Source organism: Gallinula chloropus (assembly GCF_964237585.1).
Source record: "Gallinula chloropus genome assembly, chromosome: 10".
NCBI lineage: Eukaryota > Metazoa > Chordata > Aves > Gruiformes > Rallidae > Gallinula > Gallinula chloropus.
The window spans coordinates 10,393,049-10,419,594 of record NC_140095.1 but is presented as its reverse complement, the minus strand read 5'-3'; the positions used below and the strand labels follow the sequence as shown (position 1 = coordinate 10,419,594).

Below are 26,546 nucleotides of genomic sequence, written 5' to 3'. Positions count from 1 at the left end.
GGTGGATGAGACCCCCAGTTTGAAAGTGCTACCAGACAAAATCTGCAGTGGCTGTGCTTGTTGTTGACTGCTCATCTTACCCTGAAGTCTTACATGACATAAATCCCTGTGTGTGAAGCTGCATGTTCTGGAACACTCTGTTTCCTCCCTGGGGTGCTGTGTCACTATGCAGTAGTGGTGTGCAGTGGGAGAAGCCTTTAAATTCCTGTAGGTGCTTGTCACCAGACTAGGGTCTGTGTGTGTTAGCAGCTGCTGCCTTGCATGATGCCTCACTGTGCTTTGGGATGAGGAAGAGACAAAGGCATCACTTGTCTTCCTCATTGCCTGGTTCCTACTTTGTTTGCCACCCACCTGTGACCCCGTGGTAAGACTTATTTCTAGCACAGCCTCCCTGAAACTGGGTAGGGGCAGAGCTTGGGCTCAGGCCCCAGGGTCGTGTGGTTGGCTGTCAGTGCTGATTCAAGTGTGGAGCTGTCACGTAGCTGCCTGCAGAAGGAAGGGCTTATCTGGGTGCTCGAAGCATTACACAGCTTTGACAGTTTGCAGTATTCTTCAGAGTCCTGGTAATTAGGTTTCCTTACACCTTTTTGAACTGAAATTCCCCTGTAGCTTTACACCTTAGCTGTGTACTTGGAAATCCTAGAAAGGGGAAGAGCCTCTCCAGTTTCCCCCTGCTAAACTTGATCTTGCTGTTTGATGTAACCTTTATTTTTTAACTCGTGGCCTGAGCAGGGATAACTGCTCTTGGCTGAGGGGATTAAGTGTGGTGGTAGGGGCAGGGAGAGCAAGATATTTGCAGGGACTGTAGAAAGTATTTCTTCGTAGTCTTAGTTTCCTATTGAAGTCTACTGGAAATTATTGTGAAAACTATTCATATGTCCAAGTGCAGAAGGTGTGGGGGGGAAGCAGGAATCCTTTTGAGTTCTAAGAAATAATTATTTGATGGTTTAATAGGATGACAACATCCAGTGGCCTGTTTTGAATAGCCAGTCTGGCAATTACTTTATTTATAAAGCTATAAACATACTTTGAACACAAAAGCCAAAAAATACAAACTCAATGAAGTAAAAAAAAAATTACAACAAATGAAGGATGGTCATTGGACAAATGGAGAGTACAGCTGCAAAACATTTATCCCTGCTACATACATAGAGTGGTTGTACTTGGTTTCATGAAGTGGTACTTCAGGACTTCTACATTCAAGCTGTTTTCAGGAATTCAAACCTGTATTTTGGGAAGAGTTGAAATTGCTGTAAAAACTCAAAAATCATTCTTGTTGCAATAAAAGCCCAAGGGCAATGTTTTCCTTCTATTAACACAAAGGAGTAACACTTCCTGCAGTGTTTCTAAGCCACTTCTTTTTTGGTATTGAGGGCAGTAACTTTGTTTTGGTGTCTCTTATCAGCTGTGAAGCGTGTAACAAGCTGGATGGGCTCACTGTTTTGTCTTGGTAATGGGCAGCCTGAAGGTCTTTTGGGTGGTTTTTTTTTGGAAATAATAAAACATTAAATTTCTCTGTGATACCAGTATAAACTGAAGCTGTTGTGGGGTACCAAATGGGTGTTCTGGGCTGATAGTGCAGTAGGTGGGAGTGCGGGGTAAGGTCTGGCTGTAAAGCCCTGTGTCTAGAGCAGAGCCTGGCCCAAAGGTGGGTGGAGGAAGAGCTCCTGAGAGGGGGTGGTAGCTTTTCCTGGGGAGATTTTTCAGGAATGGGAGGGGATAATGATGGGGGGGGGCTGTAATGCAGACAGGCCTGCACCCTGCACCAAGGTGGGTATCCACAGCACTGTGTGGGGTCAGAGTAGCCCTGAAATTGTGGGTGAATGCTGAACTGAGTGGCAGCTGGTCTGGGCAGGCTAGCACTGCTTGGGCCTTGGTCAGGATCTGTGGCTTACCACTGGTCAGGGCTTTCCCAAAGCTTCCTCTGGTGTTAGACACATCTGCATTTTCTCTTACACCTGCCTTTGCTCTGCTGCTAGTTGGGTTTCACCTACACACAGAACCCTGCTGGGGCCTTAGGCCAGCTTTACCCCCAGTGTTACACTGGCCACTGACCTCATCTCTGGCCTTTACTTCACAGCACTGGGCATCAAAGGGTCTTGTGACAAGTGCTGAGCTGAGACACAGCTCTTAATTTTCTTTTTAAGCCATTTTTCTGTGTTTTTCTCTTTTTCTTAATGAAGTGACTGTCAGATCTGGGAAGAGTCAGCTGAGTGCCTCTGTTCAGCAAAACCCTTCAGTTTCTGCTGGTGGGGAAACTTGCTAAAATAATTAAATGATGAGCAGACTGCAGCTTGATCTAGTGCTATGTAATTAACCCTCTGAGTGCAGTAAGTACATGGCTAAGTGTGTGGTTGGCAGTCTGTTCCTGTAATGCTACTTCTCTAAGAGTTAAAAGGATTCTTTTCAACTTAAAAAATGACTCTTCAAGGCTCGTGCATGTAGCTTTCAGTGCTTCTGAAGTTACATTTACACAGGGGAGGAATAAAGCAATAGGCTTACAACTTCTAAACTAAAACTGGAATAAAAAACCCCCAACTATGCTACTAGAAGCAAAAATACCTAAATATAGGGAGTAAACCCAAAGCTGCTCTAGAGGCTAATAATTTTTAAAGAAATTTTCAATCTTTGAGGCATAAACTTGTTAAAAAAGTTATTTTTAGCCCAATGTAAAAAAATTAGGGTTTTGTGTTTTTGCATTAAGAAAAAAATACAAAAATATTTTGTACATTATAAAGGTTATCTTAAATTTCCTCCAGTTCTACAATAACATTACTACAGGATTTTTGTATTCAGTACTCTAGAACCTATTTGGTAAAGTAGAACCCCCCCCCCAGACCTCCCCTCACCCTCTGTGTGGTATTTCTTTTCAGCATAGAACACATTACGTGTGAAGCAGGAGAAAAACTGCACTGGACTAGATTGTGCTGTCTGTGAGAAGTCTGTAAACCTTGAGTAAATCAAGAACTTGGACCAATTTGTGGTTTACATCAGTTTAGGAACACCAGGATCTGTCCACAGTATTCTTTTACTTCTTATCATGCTCAAAATATAAATAAGGTACCAGAAACTGGTGAATGGCTTCAAGCTGGAGGGAATACACCCTAACGCTGGGCAGTGCTGTGTGGGTGGAGGGAGGGTCTTCTAGAAGAAGCAGGAGGAAGGTTGGAAAAAGGTGGGAACTGAATCATGGGGGGAAAGGGGGGATGGATGGAGATTGCCTGAAGCGAAGAGTTGGGGTAGTGTGCCCTGGGGAAGGGGAGAGCTGAGCGTGGTGGCAGGGCTTGAGCCTCTCAGAAGAGAGGCCTGAGGCTCAGCAGAAGGTGGCCTTGGGGGGTCCCTGGCCTTGGGCCATCGCAGTCCCCAGCCCTGGGTGAGCCTCCTGGGGCTGTGGACTCCCTGCACACCCACCTGCTGCTGTGCAGGCACAGAGTTGGGTCGAGTTTTTTTGGAGGCTTTGCCCAGCTGATCTGGTGAGGTTTCTGGCTGGAACTGGACAACTCCTGATGGTGAGGAGAGACCCTGCACCGAGCCATCGGCCACCAGACCTTCTCGTGGTGGGTCTGAGCTCCTGCCACTGTCCTTTTGCTTAGCAGGCCCTTTCCTCTGCTGTGCTGTCTGCTCATGGAGAGGGATGTCTCTGTGCGGATACTTGTCACCTGTAAACAATATCTGCCTGTTCTCAAGCAGGAAGTTTAAACAATTCACCTCCTTTCTTCAGATAGTTAATTTCTCTCATTACCTGCTCATATTGGAACACTGTCATCACTGGTTTGCTTTTCAGGCATAAGGGCTTTTAAAAAAAATGCTATTCTGGCTTTTCCAGCTCTGGTATAACGGCTACAAGGGATCTGAGTGAGTGCCTATGCTTTAAAGCAGCTGGGAGGGCAGGGGTGGAAGCCAGTGTGAGGTGGACAGCATCTACTGCAGCAAGCTGGGGAGTCTGGCTCTGCTTTCTGCTGGGCTTGAAGATAATGCAGTAAAAAAAATAAACAAAAAACCCCCAAACAAACAAAAATAAAGCAGCACAGGGCAGGGACAAAAGGCTTGTTTACTCATCAGCACTTTAAATTTTGGCAAATACTTATTTTTTTACCCTTTTTTTTTCTTTTTTGAAATATATCTTCTACCTTAAATGCCCCCCCCCCCCCCCCCCCAAAAAAAAAAGAACCCTCCAACCACAGCCAAAAGAGTTTTCCAGCATCCTTAAGTCATCCTGTCACCTAACTCTGCGTGCTTTACAGTGAGGTGGGGGGTTTGGACGGGCCTCTGGTCCTTGTCAGTGGTGAGCGAAGCGCCCGGTGTCTCGCCAAGGCGGCCGGGCGCGGGGTGGGACTATGTCCCCGTGGAGGCCGCGCTGTACGCAGGGGACTCTGTGGGCGCAGGAGAGCACCTGGTGCCGGGTCTGGAGGTGCAGGTGGCGGTTGGGAGGTGAGTGGAGACGGGGAAGGGGTCGGGCTGTTCTCTGTGTGCGGAGTCAGCGGGGGCTGCGAGCTTGTCTGAAGGAAAAGCAGAGGAGATGCATTGGAGTGCGTCCAGAGGGGAGGGAGGGGAGTCTATAGCACTTCCATCGGAAGAAACTGGGCTGGCACAGCGTCCTTCTCCTTGTAAGTACCGAATGCACTTCTTTTTCCTCCTAAGAACAGTGGAGAGAGTTATCTGTGAATAAAGGGTGAGGTCACGGTCACACACCGGGCCTGAAAACACCGGCGCTCGGCGCCAGCCGGGGCCACGCAGCCAGCCGGGCGCTCCCCGCCGCCGCCGGGCGCTGCCCTGTGCCCGGCCGGGGCCGCCCCTCGGCTGCGGGGCCAGGAGCCGGGAGCCGCCCCCGGTGGCTGCGGCCTCGCTGCTGCGCTGAGCGGCCCCGCCAGGCGGCGCCGTAGCGGCGGCCCGGGGAGAGACGGGGCGGGACGGGCGGTCGGGGGGGGGCGGGGCAGACCGGGGGGGCGGCAGGCCTGGGGGGCTCGGGGTTCCCCCACGCACCAGGAATACAAATCACATTACAACCCACCCGCCGCCACGGACCACGCGGCGACGGAAGCCGAGCGGGGTCATTTCTCTCCAGCCCCGCCGCGTTCTCCGCTCCTGGGCTGAGCGGGACGGATTCTCTCACCGCACCGCGACACGGGCCCGTCCCCGGCGCGACACCCTCGCCCGCCTGCTGCAGGGGTGAGGGGCAAGACCCTCAGCCCCCCGTAGAGCCCCCTTGCCATGGGCAGAGACACCCCCACCAGCCCAGGGTGTCCCAAGCCCCATCCAAACTGGCCTTGAGCCCTGACAGGGATCCCAGGGCAGCCCCAGCTCCTCTGGGCAGCCTGTGCCAGGGTTGCACCAGCCTCGCAGGGAAGGATTTCTGCCTCCCAGCCCCTCTCCAGCTGCCCTTCTGCAGCTGAAGGCCATTCTCTTAGGCCTGGCCCTCCCTGCCCTGGGCACCAGCCCCTCTCCAGCTCTCCTGGAGCCCCTGGAGGGACGGGCAGGGGCTCAGAGCTCCCTCCAGCAGCTTTCTTTTCTCCAGGCTGAGCCAGCCCAGCTCTCTCAAGCAGGTCCCAAAGCCAGCAGGAGGGACCAGCCTCCCTCCATCCACTGGAGAAGATCCTCAGTTTCCCCACATGTTCCTATGTTGCAAGCTGGGGGACCTCCAACACACAAACCATACATCATCTCTGCTCTAAGAGGATTTGGGCACAGCTCCTCTACATCCCTTGGCAATTCCGCTGTGCAGTATCAAGCCCAGGAATATTTAGTTGAGTCCCAGTTGTCATCTCCAATGTCTGAATACTCAATCCACTCTGGCTAGCCAGAGCCAGTCCCTCACACCATCCCACCCTGTCTTTACCTTCTCTGTGTTGAGCATCTTTTCCTTCTCTCACCTCAACAGACCCCTCATGTCACCTGCTACAGGTCCTCAAGCATCTCAGTGTAGTTTTAAAACAAAAGAGCTCTCCAGATGCCACCTGAATAGCAGCTAGGGAACAACTCCTCTGCTGGAGGTGGTAGTAATGACTTTACAGCTACAACTAACATCTTCCCCCCCACCAGGGTCCCTGCCTCTCATTGGAGGAAAACAGATCAAATGAAGAACTCGCTAATGCGGGCACACACCTTTCTTTGATCTCACTAATGAGAAATGAGACAGTGTTAGAATACGTATTAACTAGTCCAGTATTAAACATGACTTTGCACTGGGTAGGAACATGAGAAGTGTTATTACTGTTGTCAGTGTCATCGTTAGCCGCAGTGACCCAATTAATGCGATATGGAACACGACAGCCCTGCTGAGCTAAACATTTAACTCAGAGGTTATTTTACACAGGGTGGGATTTGATACAATCATAGAATCACAGACTGGGCTGGGTTGGAAGGGACCCCCCAAGGATCACAGAGCTCCAACCCCTGCCACAGGCAGGGACACCAACCTCCAGGCCTGGAGCTACACAAGGTTGCCCAGGGCCCCATCCAACCTGGCCTTGAACACCCTCAGGGACGGGGCACCCACCCCCTCTCTGGGCAGCCTGTTCCAGCCCCTCACCACTCTCTCTGTAAAGCACTTCCCCCTAATATCTCATCTAACCCTTCCCTCCTTCAGCTTCACCCCATCCCCCTTGTCTTGCCATTATCTACCCTTTTAACAAGCTGATTCCCCTCCTGTTTCTCTGCTCCCTTCAGGGACAGGAAGGCTGCAATGAGGTCCCCCCACAGCCTTCTCTTCTCCAGGCTGAACAAGCCCAGCTCCCTCAGCCTCTCTCCGTAGGGGTGCTGCTCCAGCCCTCTGATCATCTTCATGGCCTCTTAATACTCTCCAACAGTTCTATATCTTTCTTGTATTGGGGGCCCCAGACCTGGACACAGGACTCCAGATGTGGCCTCACAAGGACAAAGCAGATTTCCTGTAGCAGAGAAGCCTGAGGAGAAGCCCTATTTCCCAGAGACATTGCAGGAGTAGCTGGAGGTTCCATGACCCATTGAGAGGATACAAATCTGTGCATCAATTCACTGGTTTGATTTAAAGTAACAGGGAGGGGGAAGCAGATCTGATACTACAGGTTGTTGATTACAACCTGGTCAGTGGGCTGTGGCTGACGTGGACGTTACATAGCTAAAGGGATTTATCCCCCTCCCTAAGGAATTACAGCACCCTGAATTGCAGGCAGGGGGTGAGTGGGAGGAGGGTGAAAGCTCTAGAGCTGGACCACCCAGTTATAACCAGTTAACCTCTCCCATGGAGTGGAAATCCTCTGGTGGAAGGTGTCTGCAGGTGACTGGAGCCCACAGAACCGGAGCACACAGAACTGGAGCCCTTGAGCTGGCAGCAGCACGTTAGTACTGGGAGTTGCAGAGTATCTGCGACTGACCCGGGACTGGGAGGCAAAGGCTGAACAGGAGCATGCGAAGGTGTCTGAGCGCTGCAGCAGCCCATGTTAATGGCCAAGCAGAGGAGAAGCTGAGCAAAGAGCAGAGGGAAGCTGGAGGGACTGCCTGAAGACCCGGAGTCGTGCCCTGCGCTGTGGTATGGGGTGCTGACTCAGCGCTGCTGTGGGACTGACAGGCTCACAATAGTCCCTCACTCCAGGTACAGTATGAACAAGACATCTGAACCGGTTACAGAACAGTGCCAGACGACCTTCACCTGGTAAGCAGGGAGCTTTGCTGCTTCACAGCACCCTGAGGTGCAGGGAGGGAAGCTCACCTTGGGGACTGCAGCTTGGGGTGCCAGCAAGGCCAGCGCTGCACTGGGACACCGCGCTGTGGGGTGCAGATGTGGGCAGGCTCAGTGGTTCTAGTCACGCTCAGCTGCGGTGAGCACATGAAGCAGTGCTCCTCTTCCAGCTTTGCTGGTGTAAAAAAGCACTATGAAAACCTTGGAGAGGCTCTGGTGCTGGGTCCAGAAGCATCCCAGGAGCTTTTCCTGCCTGGCTGCATTTGCAGACCCCGGTGTGAGAATGCGTGGGTCATGCTCTGAGCTTTCCTGTGGCCTGGCCATGCCATTCCCTGGAAGCCCAAGGCACAGGGCGCTTGTGGATGCTGCTGCTTGAGGCTGTCCCACCCCACAGTGGGCACTGCAAAGACTCCAGGCTCAGGGAGAGCCAGATTTTGAAATGCATGGTTATCCCCAGCATAGCCAGGAGGAATAAATCCATTAACTGCTCACCTCTGGCCCCAGGGTGCTATTTATGGAGTGGGAAATCTTTTAATGGGGGAAGAAAGCCCCACATCGGGGTCACAGGGAGTCTCCACCCTGGCAATAAGCTTTTAACACCCATCAGCTGAGGAAAACACACACAGCACTACCCCAACGCTGCCCTGGGTGGGGGGGGTAAGAAACTGGGGTGCAGCCTGACCCTTGCAGCTCAGCCAACAACTCCTGAGGGTGCCCCAAGAAGAAGCCCATCCCCGCCGGCGCCGGGATGGATGCAGGAGCACACAGAGAGCTGACCCCGCTCGCCCAGGAACACCCCAGCAGCGAGGAGATGCTGATACACACCTGCACGGGCCGCACCAGTCCGTTTGTTGGTTGAGGCCAAAGCGAGCTCTGCATTTCTTAGGAGAGGCAGGATCTGAACGCAGAAGCATGCGTGGTGCAGAATGGGCAAGGCAGAGGCACAAAGAGGAGGAGGAGCAGGAGGAAGAAAAGAGGCAACATCATTTTAGCCACTTAACACACGACTAACAGGCTATAATCCCTTTTTTTTTTTACAAATATCTTTGTTCTCCTGCAACAGACCAGCACCAGCACCAACCCTCCTGGAAAAAAGCAATGGTTACACAAGTATCAGTGATCAGGGCTGGCAGCTTGAGGAGGTTTGGGGAAATAGGGGCAGTTATGGGGAAATTCATGGCTCTTTGAGTCTCTTAAAGTTTGGAAAAGCTGCCAAACCCCAAAGGTGCTGCCTGCCCTCTGTGCCAGCATCCTTACCTGCTCCCTGCCTTTCCAGCACCGGCTAAACGGAGCTGCCAGTGAGCTCGGGCTGCGCACGGAAAAGAAGAGGAGGAAACGTTGCAGAAGCAGGCTGAAAGCAGAGGTAGCACCAAGGAGACCCAGGCCCAGGTTATTCTACTCTGCCCCTGGCCATTCCCCTTCCAGTTCTCCTGAAAAAGCTGTTCTCCATGGCTTTTCCTAAAATGCTGCAATTTTACTGCATATTTGCTGGACTCATTTAATGAAAGCCTGTTTGCTTTCAGGCTTATCTGGTTTATCTGTGAATGGGATTTGAAGAGCACATTTCTCTGCTGGATTCACGATCCTTCATTCAGCCACCACCAGCATCTCCTGTTGTGTCCAACCAGTGGTTGGCTTTCCATCCCTAACGTGAAATTATCGTTTGTATCACACAGACAAGGCTATATATGGAGATATATATATATACACACACACATGCCATACAGCACCCCAGGGAGCATTTCTGGAAGGAGAGAGAACTAGTGTTCGCTGAGAAAGCCAACAGCCCATCATCTGGCTGACCTAACTTCACCCACAAGCATGAGCAACGAGCAGTAATGAACCAGTGGGCTGAGGAGCAGGAAAAGCTCTTTGTAAGTCTATAGGGAAACCACAGAATGGATGTAATGGGATAAACAGGCTGTCTAACTTCATGTGTACATGATGCCATGGTGGGCAAGGGCAGCCCCTCATGGTTTATAATGGGTATTTACTGGAATAGATATTCCTGACATGGCAGTAACGCCTCAGAAACCAGCACAGGAACAGCCTGGGATGGTGGGGATGTGTGTGACCAGCTGACATCTGCCAAAAGGGCCTTTTTGAATAAACGGTGGGGTAAAGGGAGGCAACCAGTACTGGGCTGTATTATGCCTTGGACTCTTGGTGACTTGGAAATGAAAACCCACTTTGGGGTAGTCCTGTGGGTGATCTTCCATCTGCTGCATTTAGACCCAGATGCAATATTGAGGCATCTGAGCAGAGTTTACTTAATGGTACCTGTCTGGCTGATGGGGATGCTCCCCCTGGATGTTTTGAATAGATTAAGCTTAGTGATGGTTTGTCTGAAGTGATGTGATCGCCAAAACCTAGTAATCTCAGTTTTCACCAACCACCCATGGTCTAATCCAAGTGTGCCTATGGAAAAGACACAGAAATAGTAATTTACTGTGTCTTAAAGAAAAAAAAAAAGAACAAAAAGACATATTCCTTTCATTAAGCTCAGGAAATAAAGGGAAACACAGTAAAACATGACAACAGCTTTGCCTTTGGATTATCCAGCCTGAGTAAAACCCAAGTGACAGCCACCACGGTGCACCCAGCAGCGTCGCTGCATTTACCTGAGTTGGAATCTTGCTGCTTTTCCCGTGTTCGTCTCTTCTTTTTCCCCTAGGAAACCAAAGGAAAGGCTGTTAGTCTGCACTCCCAGGGTGCTGCACAGGGCTTTTGGGGCTGGGTCAGGCTGATGGGGAAAGGTGCTGCTGCCCAAGCGAGTGGCTGGGTCCTCAGCTGTAACAGCCACCATTGTGGGGAGAGGGAAACTGGGCATCATGGCATGGGACCCACTCAGGTTTATCTTCGTGGACATCCCTTTCCTCCCCCCTGCTGCCCAGGCCCATGTTCCTGAGCAGAACCCAGAGGAACTCTCACAGCAACCACCTACATTCATATTTGTAGGTGTGCAGGCAGCTGCCCTTTGCATGGCACAGCACTTACACTGTGACATACCTTGCTCAGGAACAACCCCCAGTACTCCCAGACCCAACACCACAGGCATTCTGGCTCCCCCAGACTGCCCTGCACAAACTCTGTGTGTACATGGGAACAGCTAAGGGAACTCAGCACGGGCAGCGACCAAGTTCCTGCTACCACTCCCTGCACCTGCTGCACTTTCTCCCCAACATGCTGCTCCCCACTCTGTTTTCTGAGCCCAGGACCACACTGCAAACCCAGCTGACCCCCCAAATCGCACATCAGTCTGTGTAAGAAGTCACAAGAGAGAACACTGGTGGGTGCAAACCAGCTGTAATGAAGCCAGCACCTGTACCTGTGCCTGCACCACTGCCATCTCCTGCCCATCCTCCTCAGCCCACCCTCATGTGTCTTACCTGGGAATCCCACCCACTATCACTTGAATTCATTAATTGATAATGTAATTAAATAGCTTCAATGAGATTAATAGCATTGAAGAAGGCTTTCTGCAAGCAGCAGAGGGAGTCTGATCAACAGCTGATCCTCCCCATGTACTCTTACTCCTCCTCCCTCGTTACCTCTCTAAGAAGCACATGGCCCACCCTAGCACCTTCCCTAGCTCCAGTACGAGCTTTAATGTGGTGCTTTATACCTGGAAAGAAATTGCTTCATAACGTGTATCCCTGATATTCCTCCTGGGAACATGTTATGGAGCAATTTCTGGAATATCACTGATACTCCTCCTGATATTCAAAAAAGAAAGTTTTAGGAAAGGCCCAGAAGTTTATTTGTAGATAATACTCCTTTATTTTGGTGCTTCTGCAGCTCTGCACCCATCTCTCAGCCTCCTGTTTTCTTCCCTCACTAAATGCCACAATACACAACACCACCCCTGATCTCCTAATGAGCTTATTAATGAGGGCACGGCAGCGCAGGAGGAAATCTGGCCTGCATGGAGCAGGCAGCTCATGGGGCTGCCTTTAACCCGTGACTTTTTATATGACTTCTTGTGGTTTGAGTGAAGGTGGAAGGCTCTGAGCTGCGGTAAGCTTTTTCTTCAGTGTGGGAGCAACTGTACTTCCTGCCCGATTTCCGCATCACGTGGTAAGAGTGACCTACATTCCTCCTCCTCCCTGCTCAAGCTCCGGAGAGAAAAGCACCTTTTACAACCATGATACTCTAAGCAGCTGTTTTCCAGTGCTGGGAGAGCCAACAGGCACCTTCACAGCCTGTTAACCATGGAGGGAAAAGGTGTTCTGGAGCAAGGAACCGGCTCTTTGCCAAGGTGAAGGATGCTGCAGGACAGATTTCCATGGAGGATGGATGCTTTTGGTGCCTCACTGCTGCCCTCCGGAGCTGCTCTTAGAGAAACCTTAGAGCATCTTTGGTGCTGCCCTGGTTTCCTTAAGGGCAGCTCCGGAGGGCATCAGCATCCTGCACTCATCCTGCAAAGCTGCATGTGGATGCTGAGCTCCTGGTCTGTGCTTGCAAGGAGGCAGGGATGTCTGTGCTGCTGCAGGAAAACAGGCTGGGGACATCCCATAACCTCTCCTTTCTCCATATCATCTCTTTCCTCTGGGTTTTTTTTTTTTTTTTGCTTTTGGGATTTTTGGTGGCCTGTTGAAGGGGGTTTTATCACCCTCAGTGGAGTTTGGGCTTTCTGGAAGGAGGGCTTGGGTCAGAGTGGTCTGGATGCTGTGCAGGTCCCAGGAAAAAACAAGTGGCTATGAGGGAAATGATGGAGCCTTGGATCAGAGGGCAGAGCCCTAGAAGAGATGGACAGGCATCTGAAGAGTTAGGTGTGCTCTGTCTCAGGTCTCTAACGAGCTTGTTGGGCATGTAAGATCCAAACAGTCAAGAAAGCCACTAGAAAAGACCCGGAGTGTATCCTGTGGAACCTCATTTAACATGGTGCCACTGAGGGATTAAGAGACCTAAGAGGAGATGAATTTATTATTATTATTTTTTAGGAGTAACCTTGAAGTATTCCCTAGAGTAGCTCAGAGGCTTCCCAAGCATTGGTCCTACCACGAGTCACAAAGCAGCTGTGTCCCTCCAGCCAGCCCAGGAGCTGTCACTGCTTCTCCCCAGAAAGCAGGGGACCCCAGGGACCCTGGCCATGCCAGTGCGGCCGGTCCACCCCAGACCCCTCCAAAACCAGCCACTATTTTAGATACAGAGTCAAACCAGCTCCCTCTAACATCCCAAACATGCTACAACTCATCCACAGCAGGGTACACATCCCCTGGTTTGCCTTTTCAACTATTAATTCCCGTTATTCCTGTGCTCCTGTGAATGTGGCTCGGGCAGACACCCTGTGCTGCCTTTCAAACCCACACAACAGAGCCGGCAGCCCACAATTTGCCAAATCCCCCCAGACCCACAGTGTGTCCCTGGGCTTAGCCCCACGTGCCCAGCCCTGTGACTTCAAGCTGAGGAACAACTTGTTCAAGAGAAACAAGGTGCTGTCACTAAGTAAAGGGAGCTGAGCTGGCTGTGGGTGCCCGCTGAGCCACCCCGGCCATCCCACCCCATTTCTGCTCCTAGCCCTCTACCCCACACTCTGCTCCGGCCCAGCAGGTATCTCAGCAGCTGCTCGAGATGCTCAGAGTGGTGGGTTTCCATGGAATTATACTTCCAAAGATCATTCCCATCACTTAAAAACCTCCCCTTCCTATCTACTCATATCCACTCAGATGAGAAGCAAACAAACGGTACGTGTGAGCTGCAAGATTTGCTCTACACATATGCAACGAGGAGCAGCCCAAAGAACACTCAAAATATTCTTGAAACTTGAATTTCCATAGGTATTGTGCCATCAGGAACCAGGGACAGGCGGGATGCCTGGCAAACCCCAGCTCTCAACTTGCCCCTCCCTAGTAATTCCTGGCCGTGCCAGGGGACCGGAGCCGCGCAGCCACTCACGTAGTTGTCTCTGGCAGACCAGCCGGGGTAGAGCTGCATGTGGAGCTGCCGTTCCTTGCGAGCCAGTTCGTAGTACTTGGCCTGCTCCTCCCGGGACAGCGCGTGCCACTGCAAGGACAAGGATGGAGGTGAGACACGGCCCCACCGTCCCCTCTCTTCCCATCCCCACTGTGGCCACCCTGCTCTGGGATACATCTGATTCTGTGTCTTTAAGACTTGGCATTGGTGAGACTCGAGTGCTGTGTCCAGTTCTGGGCCCCTCACCATAAGAAGGACATTGAGGTCCTGGAGCGAGTGCAGATAAGGGCAGCCAGGTTGGGGAAGGGGCTGGAGGGCAAATCCTATGAGGAGCAGCTGAGGGAGCTGGGGGTGTTCAGACTGGAGAAGAGAAGGCTGAGCAGAGACCTCCCCACCTCCACTGACCTGACAGGAGGTTGTAGAGAGGTGGGTGATGGTCTCTTCAGCCAGGGGACAGGAGATGGGACAAGGGGAAATGGCCTCAAGCTGCGCCAGGGCAGGGTCAGATCAGGTGTTAGGGAAAAGTTCTCCCCTGAAAGAGTTGTGGGGCTGTGGCACAGGCTGCCCAGGGAGGGGGCTGAGTCACCTTCCCTGGGTGTGTTTAACAGACGGGTAGATGAGATGCTCAGGGATCTGGTTTAGCACAGGACAGGGACAGTTGGACTTGGTGATCTTAAAGGTCTTTTCCAACCTGGTGATTCTGTGATTCTGTGAAGAGCACCCGGGTTTCAAAGCAGATGCTTGTGATGTGCTTAAGGGTTGCTGCAAGGGACAGGGGTGCAGTGTTGAGACAGTGGTGCTGAGCCTCTTACCCTTCTCCCCAAGATCTGGTTGATAGCGGCACTCTCCTTCAGGGTGCATTCAGCAATGACTTTCGCCCGCATTTCTTTCATATACAACATGAAAGCGTTCAGGGGCTTCTTGATAGTGGGCTTCTTGGCTTCCTTCTCTCTCTTTGGTTCTGGTTGAGGTTTCCTTGGGACCAAAAGAAGAGCTGTCAGCATCACCCCACCCTCCAGCTCAGCAGAAGACCCGACACCAAACCCACCCAACGTCACAAATGGGTTTGTGGGGTTTAGAGTTCTGCACCTCAGATGTGCACCGCTGCCTGTTGCAGGCAGAGCTTGGCGTTCATCCATCCTCCCCCTTGTGCAAGCATTAACAGGGATAAATTAAATGGATGTTAAGGTGCTGGCACCATCCAGACCCGCTGGCACATCCAACTTACATGTTTCGGTCATAGTGCTCCATCTCTTGCTTGCCGGAGTGGGGCACGATGGCAGGGTGTGGGATGCCAGTGGTGTGCATGCCAGAGCCCAGCATCAGCGGGTGGGTGAACCTGCAACAGAGAGTGGGTGAGCCACGCTGGGAGCGCGGTGCCGGGGATGCTGCTGAGGGATGCTGGGGCGGCCAGAGCGGTGCGTCCCACGAGATGGCACTCTGACGAGGCAGAAGCAGACGGTAAGCACAGGACATGGAAAGCAAACCTGTGGGTGCTGCCAGGCTGGCGTGAGGCAGGCAGCGCCCACCACCCCTGGGTTGCCCCCACCATGCTGGCAGTGGGCACGGCTGGCTGAGCCATGGGTGGAAAGGTCCCAGGAGCCAGCCTGAGTGACATCAAGGGCTCATCACCCAGTGGTGTCAGCTGCTCCCATCGCTGTTGCTGCAATATCTTATTAGTGCTGCAGAGAGGAACAACAAACTCAGCCCGGGGTTTGGGTGGGAGACGTTTTAGGACACCCCCCTGCACCTTTCTCTCAACAGAAATAGCCTGAAGCCTGAACATGAACCGAACTGCAGCTCTAGGAGGTGCACCGTGCCCAAGCAACGCTCTCCGCCAACACAGGGCTGGGATCACGAGAGGTCTCGCTAGCTTTCGAACTTCATTAGCTCTCTCCAGAGTTTTAGAGGGTAAAGCCAGAGCAGTCAGCTTTGCCAAGCTTGCCACTTTAGGGCTGCAGCTTGGGATGGCAGAATTGCCCATGGGAGATGAACTGTTCATTAGATATGCTGGCACGAAAAGAAAAGCTGTTTAATTTAATCCACTGGCACAGCCTGATCCTTATCTGACCAGGTGTACTTTCTGTGCAGCAGCAGCGCTGCAAAATCCACCCCAAAATCCAGTGAGTAGGAGCTCCTGCGCTGGGCTGGGGGCAGCTGCTGGGCCTCCACAGGGACTCCTTAGCTCCTCTCTCACCTTCCTGGGAAAGCGATGCTGCTGAGAGCAAGGAGGGCTGGCAGTGCTCCCTGGCCTCTGCTGCGGGGCTAGGGGCTTGCCTGGATGGGAGTGTTTCCCCATGGGTAGGGGATTGCAGGGGCAAGGGTCTGCCTGGTTTTCCTGTAGGAATCCTGCACTAACAGCTCTTTGGGACAACATAAAGCGGAAGCAAAAGCTGATGCGTGAGCCCACAGGTGTGCACAGGTATCCCTCCTGGCTGGAGCCATGGGGGCTTTGCCCACTGGCACTCCCAGAGGGGCTGGGGTCTGTGGTTTCTATCTATGGGGGATGTACTTTGCTCACTGGGACATCAGTGGGGTCTGTGTATATTTACAGAGGGCAAAATTTGCTCCTGGGTGATGATAAACTTGCAGTACGGTCTGGGGCTGTGGTACATGGCTCAAGCCCTTCAGTGTTTAAGGTGGGTCTTGTGGCAGGGCCAGGTCCTCGTAGGGGGATGCAGAGCAGTGATGTGGCCAGCTCCTGCAGACCCTTGCCCATGCACAGGGTCTGGCCCCTGGTTGCACCAGCCCAGTGCTGCTCAATGAGGATGGGACTGGGGGGAGAAGGAGCTGTGCTTCCATTGCAGGGTCTGACCTGTGCTGAGGGGAGGACAGCACATCGCTGCCTGTCCCGCTTTTAAGGCTGAGACCAAATAAAATGGATCACTCCACAGAGCAAAACTCAGCGCTGGTGATGGCAGGGAAACAGTCAGGATTAGGGTTAGTGACAAGGAGTAAAATCCTGACCAACAGCTCTTTCACTTCCCTGAGCTGAAGGGTTTCTGGCTTGGGTTTGACTTCTGCTGATTAAAACCCAACCCTTTTGCATCCTCCTGGGATGCTCACAGTCCCCTGACTGTTCTTTGGACCAGGCACTGCCTAAAAGCACTTTCTCTTCCCATGGCTGCCCCAGGGAAGGTGTGTGGCCGTCCCTGGGTGGCCACAGTCTGCTGCAAGCTCCTACAGCACAAACTGCAAGCTGCGAGACCAGCTGAGCTGCTGCCCTGTCTCACACAGCTCATACTCACCTGGAGAAAGAAGCCCCAGCAGTGAGCGCTGACGAATACGGCTGTCTAAATCCACATGACGGGAGCGGATAGACAGACTGGCTCTGCCTGGGATCGGGAAGAAAGAGTCTATAAAGTATCCACAGCTACGTGGGTGTTTCCTACAGATCCCCTTTGCTAAGGGAAATCAGAGCACTGATGCCCCGGGAGCTCTGCCTGGTGGGATGCTCAGGGTGTCCCCTGGGTTCCAGGGGCAGCACAGGACTTGGGCTTTATTTTGGGAGAAGCTTGGCATCCCTGCAAAGGTTTGATCCAGCTCTGACCCCCCCCTCCGTCCCTGTAGCTGAGTAACACTGCAGCTTTGAGTTTGTCCTGCTGAAATGCAAACTATGGAGGTGTGCTGAAAACTGAGGAGAATTCACTATTGCATAGAAGAAGGTGTTGAAAAGAGCACAATTTTTCCAAAAAAGTAAGAGCCTGGTCAGAGTCTCTATCTGTGCAGTACACATGATGCCACACAGTCACGAGCAGTGCCCAAGCATGGGAATGTCCCAGTACCTGGAGATAAAACACCTACTCTCCCTCCCTGTATGTGCTTCAGAAGAGCTCAGATTTCTCCAGCATTTCCTTTTAAGGGCACCTGAGATTTTTAACCAAGCCAAAAACTTGGTCCTAAGTTTCTTTTGAGAATTGTTTCATTCAGGGGACTGGGCATGTACCAGACCTGGAGCTGGAAATTACTTTTGAGATAGTAAAATAACTATGCAGGAAGTTCCTTGTTCCCAGCAAGGGAAACTCCCCCTACCTCTCCCACCCCGTTTTCATATGGAGATTGCTCTGAAATACCTTGGCTTCTTCTGCAAACCTGCCAAAAGATGCTCCCAGCTTAAAACCACGCATGGAACCCCAGATGCCTGAGGAGGAGGGCACGAGGGGGTGCACATGCCCACACTCCTCTGCACAGAGCTGTGCCTAAGACCAGCACTGGCTATTTTTGGGCTCTAATAAGCAATAAAAATAATCATTAAAAGGCCACGATGGTTAATTGTGATGCAGCTTCAGGATGCCAGGGATTTCTCAGGGGCTAGAGCCAGTTCCTGCCCTGGAGAGGAATAACGACAGCACTGCAGCAGTCAGGCCCTCGAGCTGTGCTGGGGAGGAAGGAGGGTTCTGTCTGTGCCGCTCCAGGAGCTGCTGTGTCTTGGCTTGACCGAGATCTGCAGGATCTGTCTGCAGGAAAAGCAGCCGGGGCGGCGGGGCTCTGTTTACACCCTGCCAGGCAGAAGCCCTCTCCCACCCCTTAGATGTCGGTGGGTATAAACACACCAGCCAACAGCCAATTGCTACCGCGTACCGGGAAACCGAAACAACCTTTGAAGTCAAAGGCGGCAGCCCCAGGGCCGAGCAAACACTCGGAGCTGATCCAGAAGGGACACGTGTTACCACGGAGGGCGAGACACAGGGATGGAGAAGGAGCTGGACACTCAGGGCACCAGCCAAAGGGATTCTGATGTGCAAATTAATGTGGCTACCGAATTAATCCCTGATGGTTGGGAATGTGTGGTTACAGCCTCGCTCGGGGATGGGAGGGCGGCTCTTGGAAGAAAAGGGGGGGTGGGATGGCTGTGGAGGGGCTGCTGTGGCACCGCTGCCACTCGCCTGGGGAGCGGGTGGGTGACACAGTTCGCAGGCTCCTGGCTGATGTTTGCTGCCAGGCTCCTGCGAGCAAAACTCACTCAACTGGACTCTCCCAGCTAATTAGGGAGGGATGGCAGCTCCTCCTCCTGAAGCGCTGGGTGAGAACAAAGCCCGTTTCTGCCCAGCTCCTGCCTGCCAGCTCACAGAGGAAAAGCTGCTTCCCGGGTGTGTGACCACCCCGGTTTGGCAGCACCGGTGTGAGCGTCCCCGGCACATGGCCCCTGCCACCCACTGCCTCCTGCATGGGGGGGTTCAACACTGCCCAAAACATGCCAGGCTTCAGGACTTCTGCCCCTGTCCACGCCGGGAGTGGGATTTGGGCTCTCTCCCTGAATTTTGGGCCGGTGAAAGGATGAGCAAAGGCTCCATACAGACACACGTGCTTCAAGGTGCTGCTCTCCGCCCCGTCAGGCCATTAATTGCTTTACCATATCTCCTCCATTAGTCACTAATGAACGTGCCTGACGAGGTTGCTTGAGGATGCCAAACCCCACAGATGCTGGAGCAGCTCTCAGCAACCTCAAACTCCCTCTGCCACAAACCGAGCTACCAAGCCTTTGTGCAAACCAGATGCCTTTCCAGCATCCCACCCCAAGAGCGGACCTTGCATTTGGCAATTCCTCACCCCCAACTCCTCCTTTCATGTTACCTAGCACAGTCACCCCAGTACTTGTTTTTCCTGAGGATGAATCACACCATATGAGGAGTTAAATCATCACCCAAGAGTAGCAGATTTAGCACAGAAGGCAAAAAGTAATCCCTGTGAAGCCAAACTCTGTATCAAAGGCCTCAGCCTCTCTTTCCATGTGGTTACGTATCTGGAACTTGAAATTCACCAACAAAACGAAAAGCTAACGATTTACTTTGTGTTTTAATGTGCTTCACCCCTCCTGGTTTGCCATAAGCTCCTGTACCTGGGCTGGGCTTTGCTGGAGCTTTATCACCCAGCACCAGGGAGGCTCTGGCCATCTGCCCCCATAACTGCCCTCCCTGCACTGTCCCTCTGTCGTGGCTACCCCACCCTGCTGCCTGTGGCCACCACCAGCCTCCCCATGAGCCTCTGCAAGGTCCCTGCATCACCCACCAGGATTAAAAATGAATCTGAGGAGGGATGGTGCCCACACGGCACTGCTGGCCAGACCTGCTCCCTCGGTGTGCCTGCGATCCCCGTGACAAAAGGGATCAGTGGCAGGGATCTGGTGACAAAAGGGATCTGTGGCAGTGACCACAGAGCACACAGCAATGTATTTTTAACTCATGTCCCAGGGCAGATTTCCCAACGGGCTTTACTCTGTGGGATGCTCCTTGGGGCTGGCTCATCCAGGGGAGATTTTCCAGCTCACAGCCCCTCCTACCCTGTCCCTCCCCAGGCAGGGGGCTGTGCCACAGCCAGGCTGTGGGTACCGGGGTGGTTCATGGGCACAGGTCTTTACTGTGATACATTTTCATACTGCACCAGACCCTGAGAAGCGCCATGGCCTGGTGGTTGGAGCACCCCATTAGATGACACCTCACAGTGATTTGGTGAGGGAAAGCACTGTTTGTGCTGAAAACCCCAGTGAAGGAGAAAGTGACCTCCTCCTGGAAAAGAGAGGCTGTTCTTGTGATTAGGAGAGGTGGGTACGATGTGCTCCCTGGGTTTCCTACACATGGGTAGCTAGTTGGAAGGCACAAGATGGTTGTGAACTGAGAGGCTGTAACCCTGCTCCAGGGATGCCCCAGCCTTCAAACTCTCTGCAGATCTGCTGCCTGTCTCTAAAACAGGACTAACACCTCCTCCCCGTCACACAGCGTGCAGAAGGGATGAAGACGGGGTGAAAGCACCATGATGGTTATGGAGAAGAGCTGCATGTGGTGTGTTCAATGAACCATCCCCAGTACAGAGCGGCTGGTGGACTGGGGGCTGCACAGGGACGAGCCCTCCACACTCACCATCCCATCGACGGCGTGATCTGTCCGACTCCACCGGGAGGGAGGGGGTAGAAACCAGGAATGTCTGAGGTCTGGGAAGGACGGTGCACTCCTGGGAGAAAGAAGAAGGAGATAAGTTGGACACAGCCCCACACTCCCTGGTTGACCCACATTGCTCCCAACCCCCCCCTCCCAGGACTGCTCCATCTGTGGGCACTTGTGGGTAGCAGGTAGTATCTGTGAAATAGCTGCCTGCACGTGGCTCGGTATCAAAATGGCCCTTTTCATTGCTGGGGTTCTCTCTGTGGGGATGTGGTGGCTGCAGAGTCACAAGCACTCGTTTGAGCCGTCAGGGCCTGGAACAGGATGCCCAGGGAGGGGGTTGAATCACCCACCCTGGATGTGTTTAGCAGATGGGTAGATGAGGTGCTCAGGGATCTGGTTTAGCACAGGACAGGAACGGTTGGACTCGATGAGCTTAAAGGTCTTTTCCAACCTGGTGATTCTGTGATTCTGTGTGACTGGGTGGGGAAGGCAGCTTGCTTCTTTGCAAGCATCACTCTTGCTCTGTGCCACCCTGAGGCCAAGCAGCAACCAGCCTTGGTAAGGATCTGACAGACTCCAGACATCCCCCTGCCCTCCCCCATCCCACTAACAGGCAAAGACCTTCCTACACCCCCTTCCAGTCAAGTCACCCCCAGGACCCCCCATGAGCAGCCAGGGGGGATGCTCCAGCAGGCATCACTTCCATCTCCATTTTAAACAACTCCAGTCCCCCTTCAAAGCAACCATTTTACAGGCTCTGGGTGCCAAGGAACTGCAGAGGTGGGTATGGTGCCAGCTGGGAATTCACCCTTTGCACGGGGAATCCCTGTGTGATCTTCAAAGCTGCTGGCACGGTGGCATGGCCAGAGGAGACAGCCACAGCACCTATCCGTTTCTATCAGGACTTGGAAACAGCCCATAGAGCTGAGGGCTGTGGGTGGGACTCAAGAAAACTGAGGTGCTGCCTCCAGCTGACCCCTGGATGGGAAAACCAGAGGGGAGCTGGGTCTGAGCTCTGCTCCAGCACCATGCAATGCTGACTGCTCACGAGCCTCAGACAAAAACTCCTGGGCAATAAATAAATTGCAGTTTGCAAGCTCAGAAGTCTGGATTATCCTCCTAGGTCTATTAATGATGAATTATTAATTGGGAATGACATCAACAGATTCCAAGCATGTCACTAGGACTCTGCTAAAGTGAGCATCTATCTGAAGTGAAAGGAATGTGTAACTTCCTACGAGGTTGACCTACAGCTGTGCTCACGTGGGAGGCAGCAGCCCCCTTTGAAGGTCAAATGAAACCAGCATCCCTGTTAGGCAGCTGCCAGGATTTCCTGAGCTTTGGACCTCCAACAATACCAGTTGCGTAAGCCAGAGCATGAGTTATTCTTGCTGGCCCAGTGGTCAGAGCACCAGCCACTGACTCAGAAGATCCTGCTTGTATTTCCTTGTCTGTGTGTCCTTGGGCTACTGTGAAACACTTTAAAGGGATGCTGTGAGAATGAGGATGATGGTGACTCTCCAGCGCTTACACTAGGTGATAATGGGAGATATTTCAGCCTGGAAAATAGAGGTGGAACATATCCAGAGGGAATGGGGAAAGAAAACCTCCCCCCAGCAGGGATGGGATGGGGGGTGGGTGAGAAGCTGATCACAGCTGCATCACAAAGGCAGGTCCCAGCTGAGGATAGTGGTCTGATCCACCCCATAAATAGGACCTGGAGGTGCTCTGGGATGGACAGACTCCCCCTGCCTTTGATGTAAATGTACAGGCTAAATGGGAAAGGGGAGACTGGAAAGTGCCTGCACTGAGGGGGTGGGTGGGCATGCAGCCAGGGGACAGCCTCCCATAATTAGAGATGAACGCTCAGGGACCACCCCAGCACTGATCACAGCCTCCATAGAGGGATATAACCAGCTCATCCCTGGGGTGAGCTGCTCCTGCACTGCTTAAGGCTCTCCAGGCTAACAGAGTCCCTGGGGACAGCTCTCAGAGTGGCTCTGGAGGTGGCATTGCTCTCTGTGTGAAGGGTGGTGTGCTGGGTCGCCTTCCTGGGAGACTTAGAAATCTCCATGCTTCCTCTTGAGATTCAGAAATGTCCCATTAGCTGAGCTTTAATAGGTTTATTTTTTTAAGTCTTCCTATTTTTCTGTTGGTTATGCTCTGGTGGCTGACAAGTAATAAGCTGGCTGGAAGAAAATCAGGGTGTGCCTGGGTATCTCTTACACTGGATCTAAATCCTCCCTGTCAGCATCCCTGAGGAGTCCAGAACACTGGGTTCAGACCAGGGATAGCTCAGCCCGGCCTCCATCCAAGAACATCCTTGATATCCCATCGTTCTAGCAATGATGCTGACCTCTCTGAGACATTCTGGACCACTCTTGGGTGGAGGCTTTTGCCCAAATCACACCAGTTGGGTTTGTGCCTCTATTTCTGCTCTGATTTCTGTGCTCTGATGGACCCTGAATCCCTTCCTGAATATACCTGGACACAAAACTCTGGATTTGCTTGCTCCATATGAAATCAAGACCAGGTTTGTACAAAAGCCTGGGGGATCTGAACAGCTTCTGCTGTTCAGCTGAAAGGTTCTGCTGCACTGAGGTTGAGAGAAGTGTGGCTTTACGCTCCACTTGCCAGTAACCTATGAGGAATGATGGGCTGAGGTGAATTCCTGTGCTTGTACCTATATTTTACAGTTCAGGGTTTAACCTCTACCTACTGTACTTTCCTCTGTAGCTTCATGAGCTAATTGACGTGTCCCAGCCTCACACAGGAACCCAAAGAGCCCAACTGTGTGACAACCACATAACGTGTGGCTACAAAGGCACACACAGAACAATCCAGTTGAGCTATCAGACACCGATCCTATTTAGTCAAAATATTTCCTGTTTCAAGCATTTATTTTCTCAAAATGACAACCTGACAACAGTTTGGGTATGAGTCAAAGGAAAGATAACTTTCCATTTTCTGGTTGACTCTTACGCATCATCTCGCAGGCTCTGGGCTGGTCTCAGGCTTCAGGACAGCCTGCACTGAGAGCTGAGCACCCTCCAGCAGCAGGGTCAACACTTCTGATATCAAACTCCTCTTGACCAGGATCACAAAGCACTGCCAAGCAGTTAAACAAACTCTTGCTGCCAAGCAGTGCCCCTGTTGATGGAAGTTCTTGGCTTTTTCCCATCGATCTGGGACCAGGAAGGTGACAGCCTTGATCTCAGGGGTCTCCCAGTACTGTCCCCCTCCCACCACACAGATCCCCAGCCATGCCATTACCTTGTTTCTGGTTGATGTCAGCGGGCAAGTGGGGCGAGTGGGAGCCGTGGCTGAAATGGTCGTTGCCATAAGGGATGAGCGGGGTGAGCGGGTGGACTCCGTGGGACGGCTGCACGACGGGGACTTTGTTGGACTGCAAGACACAAGGAGGGAGAGGGCTCAGAAGTCATCGGGCTCTGTGAGCCAGGAGGGACGGTGCCTTTTGCAGTCCCGTTGCTGCAAGTGAGGCTGGGAGTGACTAAAAGTCCCCAGCGCCTCTCAAAAGCAAGGCAGAAAGTGCCCCTGCCCACCTAAACACCACCACAGCATCCTGCAAGGAAAATCCATCAGCCAAACACTGACAGAGGCGGCTGCGCGGGTAGGTGGAAACCAGCTCACATCAGCATGAAGCTTTCAAAGTTCAGAGCTTTTCCCCATTCATTTCCAGCATCCTTTATTCCAGGATGAACGCCTCAAGCGTGTTACCCAACACATCGCTCTTGGTTTCTGCCTTGTGCTGCCACAAGGCTCTAAATCTGGACTTTCACATCCTGCACAATCACCCTGAAAGCCACGTTTGGGCTTTCCTAACCGGGGCTCTCAAGCAGAGAGAGCCATGCTGACCGAGGCAATGCCTCTGAGAACTTGACACGGTCACCAGCGAGCCCTTGAGCTGAAATCCCCCCATCCTGGGTCCCAGATCCAGCATTGGGAGAAGGACCGGAGGGAGCTGAAGCAGCGCTGGAAATGTCACAAACCCAGGAAAAATTACAAAAGAAATAAAAATATCACCCTCCTCTTTCAACTACTGCTGGTTACACATGGCAGAGCCCAGTATCTTTGTGAAAGGTGCTTTTCTGTGAACACAACGGGGAGTAATTCTGCATGTTGGAGCAGAAAGAGGGGAACCTGTTCAAAAGGGCTGCATGGTGGTAAGGAAAACACACACACACACACACAGAGGCTGCTGCCTACCGCCAGCCTCCTCGCCTCAAGCATCTCATGCTGCTCCCTACATGCCTGGTTTCGCCCATGGTTGCCTTTAAACCCAAACTGACTTCACCTTGCTGGTGGAATGCTAGGATTTGTCCCAGATAAATCCCAAAAGAGAAACAGGCCTGACAGCACCCCAAAAAGAGGGAGAAAATGAGAAAGGACCAGGTAAGGCAGCTCTCCAGGGGTTAGGAGTTGGGTGTTGCTCACCATGCCTCTTGTGTCCCACCAGGACATCTACAGATGATCTGCTGCATGACTTTTGACAAGTCATTTACTGCCTCTGGACTTGATTCACTGGTGCCTTTCACTTTGGTAATGATTTTGCTCAGGCAGAGTGAGCACGAAACGCTGGTCAGCTTTGGTGGAGGTGGTGCAGCTGGAGCTGATGGTTCTGGAGGACCCATCCTGGACGTCTCCCTGCTGCTCTGAGCTGCTTGTGTGGCAGCCTTAAAAGCCCTGGGCTAGTCCTGTGTTTTGCATCGCTGCTCTGAGGAGGAAACCCATGGAGCAGAAAGGAAAACAGACGGATGGAGATGCCGCTTTACATCTGTCTTTCCCACAAAGGGTTGCTCATGCAAATCAAACCCAAGAGGCATGCAGGTTTGCATTTAGGAACGAATGAAAACCCTAATTCCTGATGCTTACCAGGTGTAGATTTACTGCGTACAGCGGGATGCTGGCAATGTAAGCCCCCTCCCCAACACAAACTGGTGTGGTACAGGCATCCTTGGTCCTGCAGCAGGGCCACAGGCTTGTGGTTTTCCCATCGAAAGCAGCGCTGGGCTGGCTCCTGTGTAGCTAAACACATGTTTGGAGCTCTGAGCCTCTGCTATTCTTGCCCATGAAATGAGATGAAGAATAGCCTTTCAGTGATATTTCTAAGATTAGCTATGGTTTAGCTTATTTAAAAAGCCAGAAAGCCTAAATTAGGGATGCACAGCTCTACGTGTACACTTTTAATGTGACACTGGAGCAGAAGGAGCTCGATGCTGAGCTGTTTTGAAAACTTCAAGTAAAGTATGCTTGCAGTTTAACATGGGGCAGATCTTTCCTTCCCGTGTACACTTTCCCATAACACAGCACCAGCCACCAGCCAGCATCCCTGCCTGGCCACTGTTAACAGCTTTCAGAGCAATGTCAGAAGACACAGACCATGAGGAAGGTAGCTCAGCATTCCTGATGCTGATCCACAGGATACCTCAATGCTGAGCAGCACAGAGCACAGGCGGTTACAGCGAAGGCACAGACTATCCTTCTTCCCCATCAAAGCAGAACACGGTGTATCTTGGTAGTACAACAGGTTGCAGCTCAGTTACTCAGTTTAGATGGGACGCAAGATTTTGCACCAATAAGAAGAGCTGGCTTTCCTCATGTCCCTTCTACATTTGCACTTGCCTCTCCCCAAAACTCTTCTCTTACTCTCTGAAGTCATAAAAAGCTGGTGGGGAAGGATGCTCAGGGGAGGCAAGGCAAGAACCTCTGCAAGAGGCCATTCACACCCCTCCTGCTTCCTCCATTTTCAAGCTGGTTACAGGAACCCATCTCCCACGTTGAACTAACCAAGGGAAGAAGGAAATGTGGCACAAAGATCTCTGGAGATATTCAAGACTCGTCTGGATGCCTATCTGTGCAATATAAGCTAGGGAGCTGCTTTGGCAGGGGGGGTGTGCCCTATGATCTCTTGAGGTCCCTTCCATCCCCTGTGGTTCTGTGATTCTATGATCTGGAGAAACTGAGAAGACTCCTTCAGCGTGTCTCCCCAGCTGAAACACCTCAGCTGTGACCAGCTGCCGTCCGTGGCCTTGTCTGCAGCTGCTGGTGTTCACCAGATGTGCTGTGGCTGC

At 52.3% G+C, this 26,546-nt stretch overlaps 1 protein-coding gene across 1 annotated transcript; it reads right to left on the bottom strand.

The window, feature by feature from the left end:
- Positions 1 to 4,335: 4,335 nt before the first annotated feature.
- LOC311195330 (lymphoid enhancer-binding factor 1-like) lies at positions 4,336 to 24,740 on the bottom strand (the record flags this gene model as incomplete). The annotated part of the gene is made up of 8 exons (XM_084268711.1): positions 4,336 to 4,499; positions 10,279 to 10,327; positions 13,556 to 13,663; positions 14,386 to 14,548; positions 14,802 to 14,912; positions 20,431 to 20,521; positions 23,728 to 23,860; positions 24,723 to 24,740. The coding sequence occupies 8 exons, from the start codon at positions 24,738 to 24,740 to the stop codon at positions 4,336 to 4,338; spliced, it is 837 nt and encodes a 278-aa protein (XP_084124837.1).
- Positions 24,741 to 26,546: the final 1,806 nt, after the last annotated feature.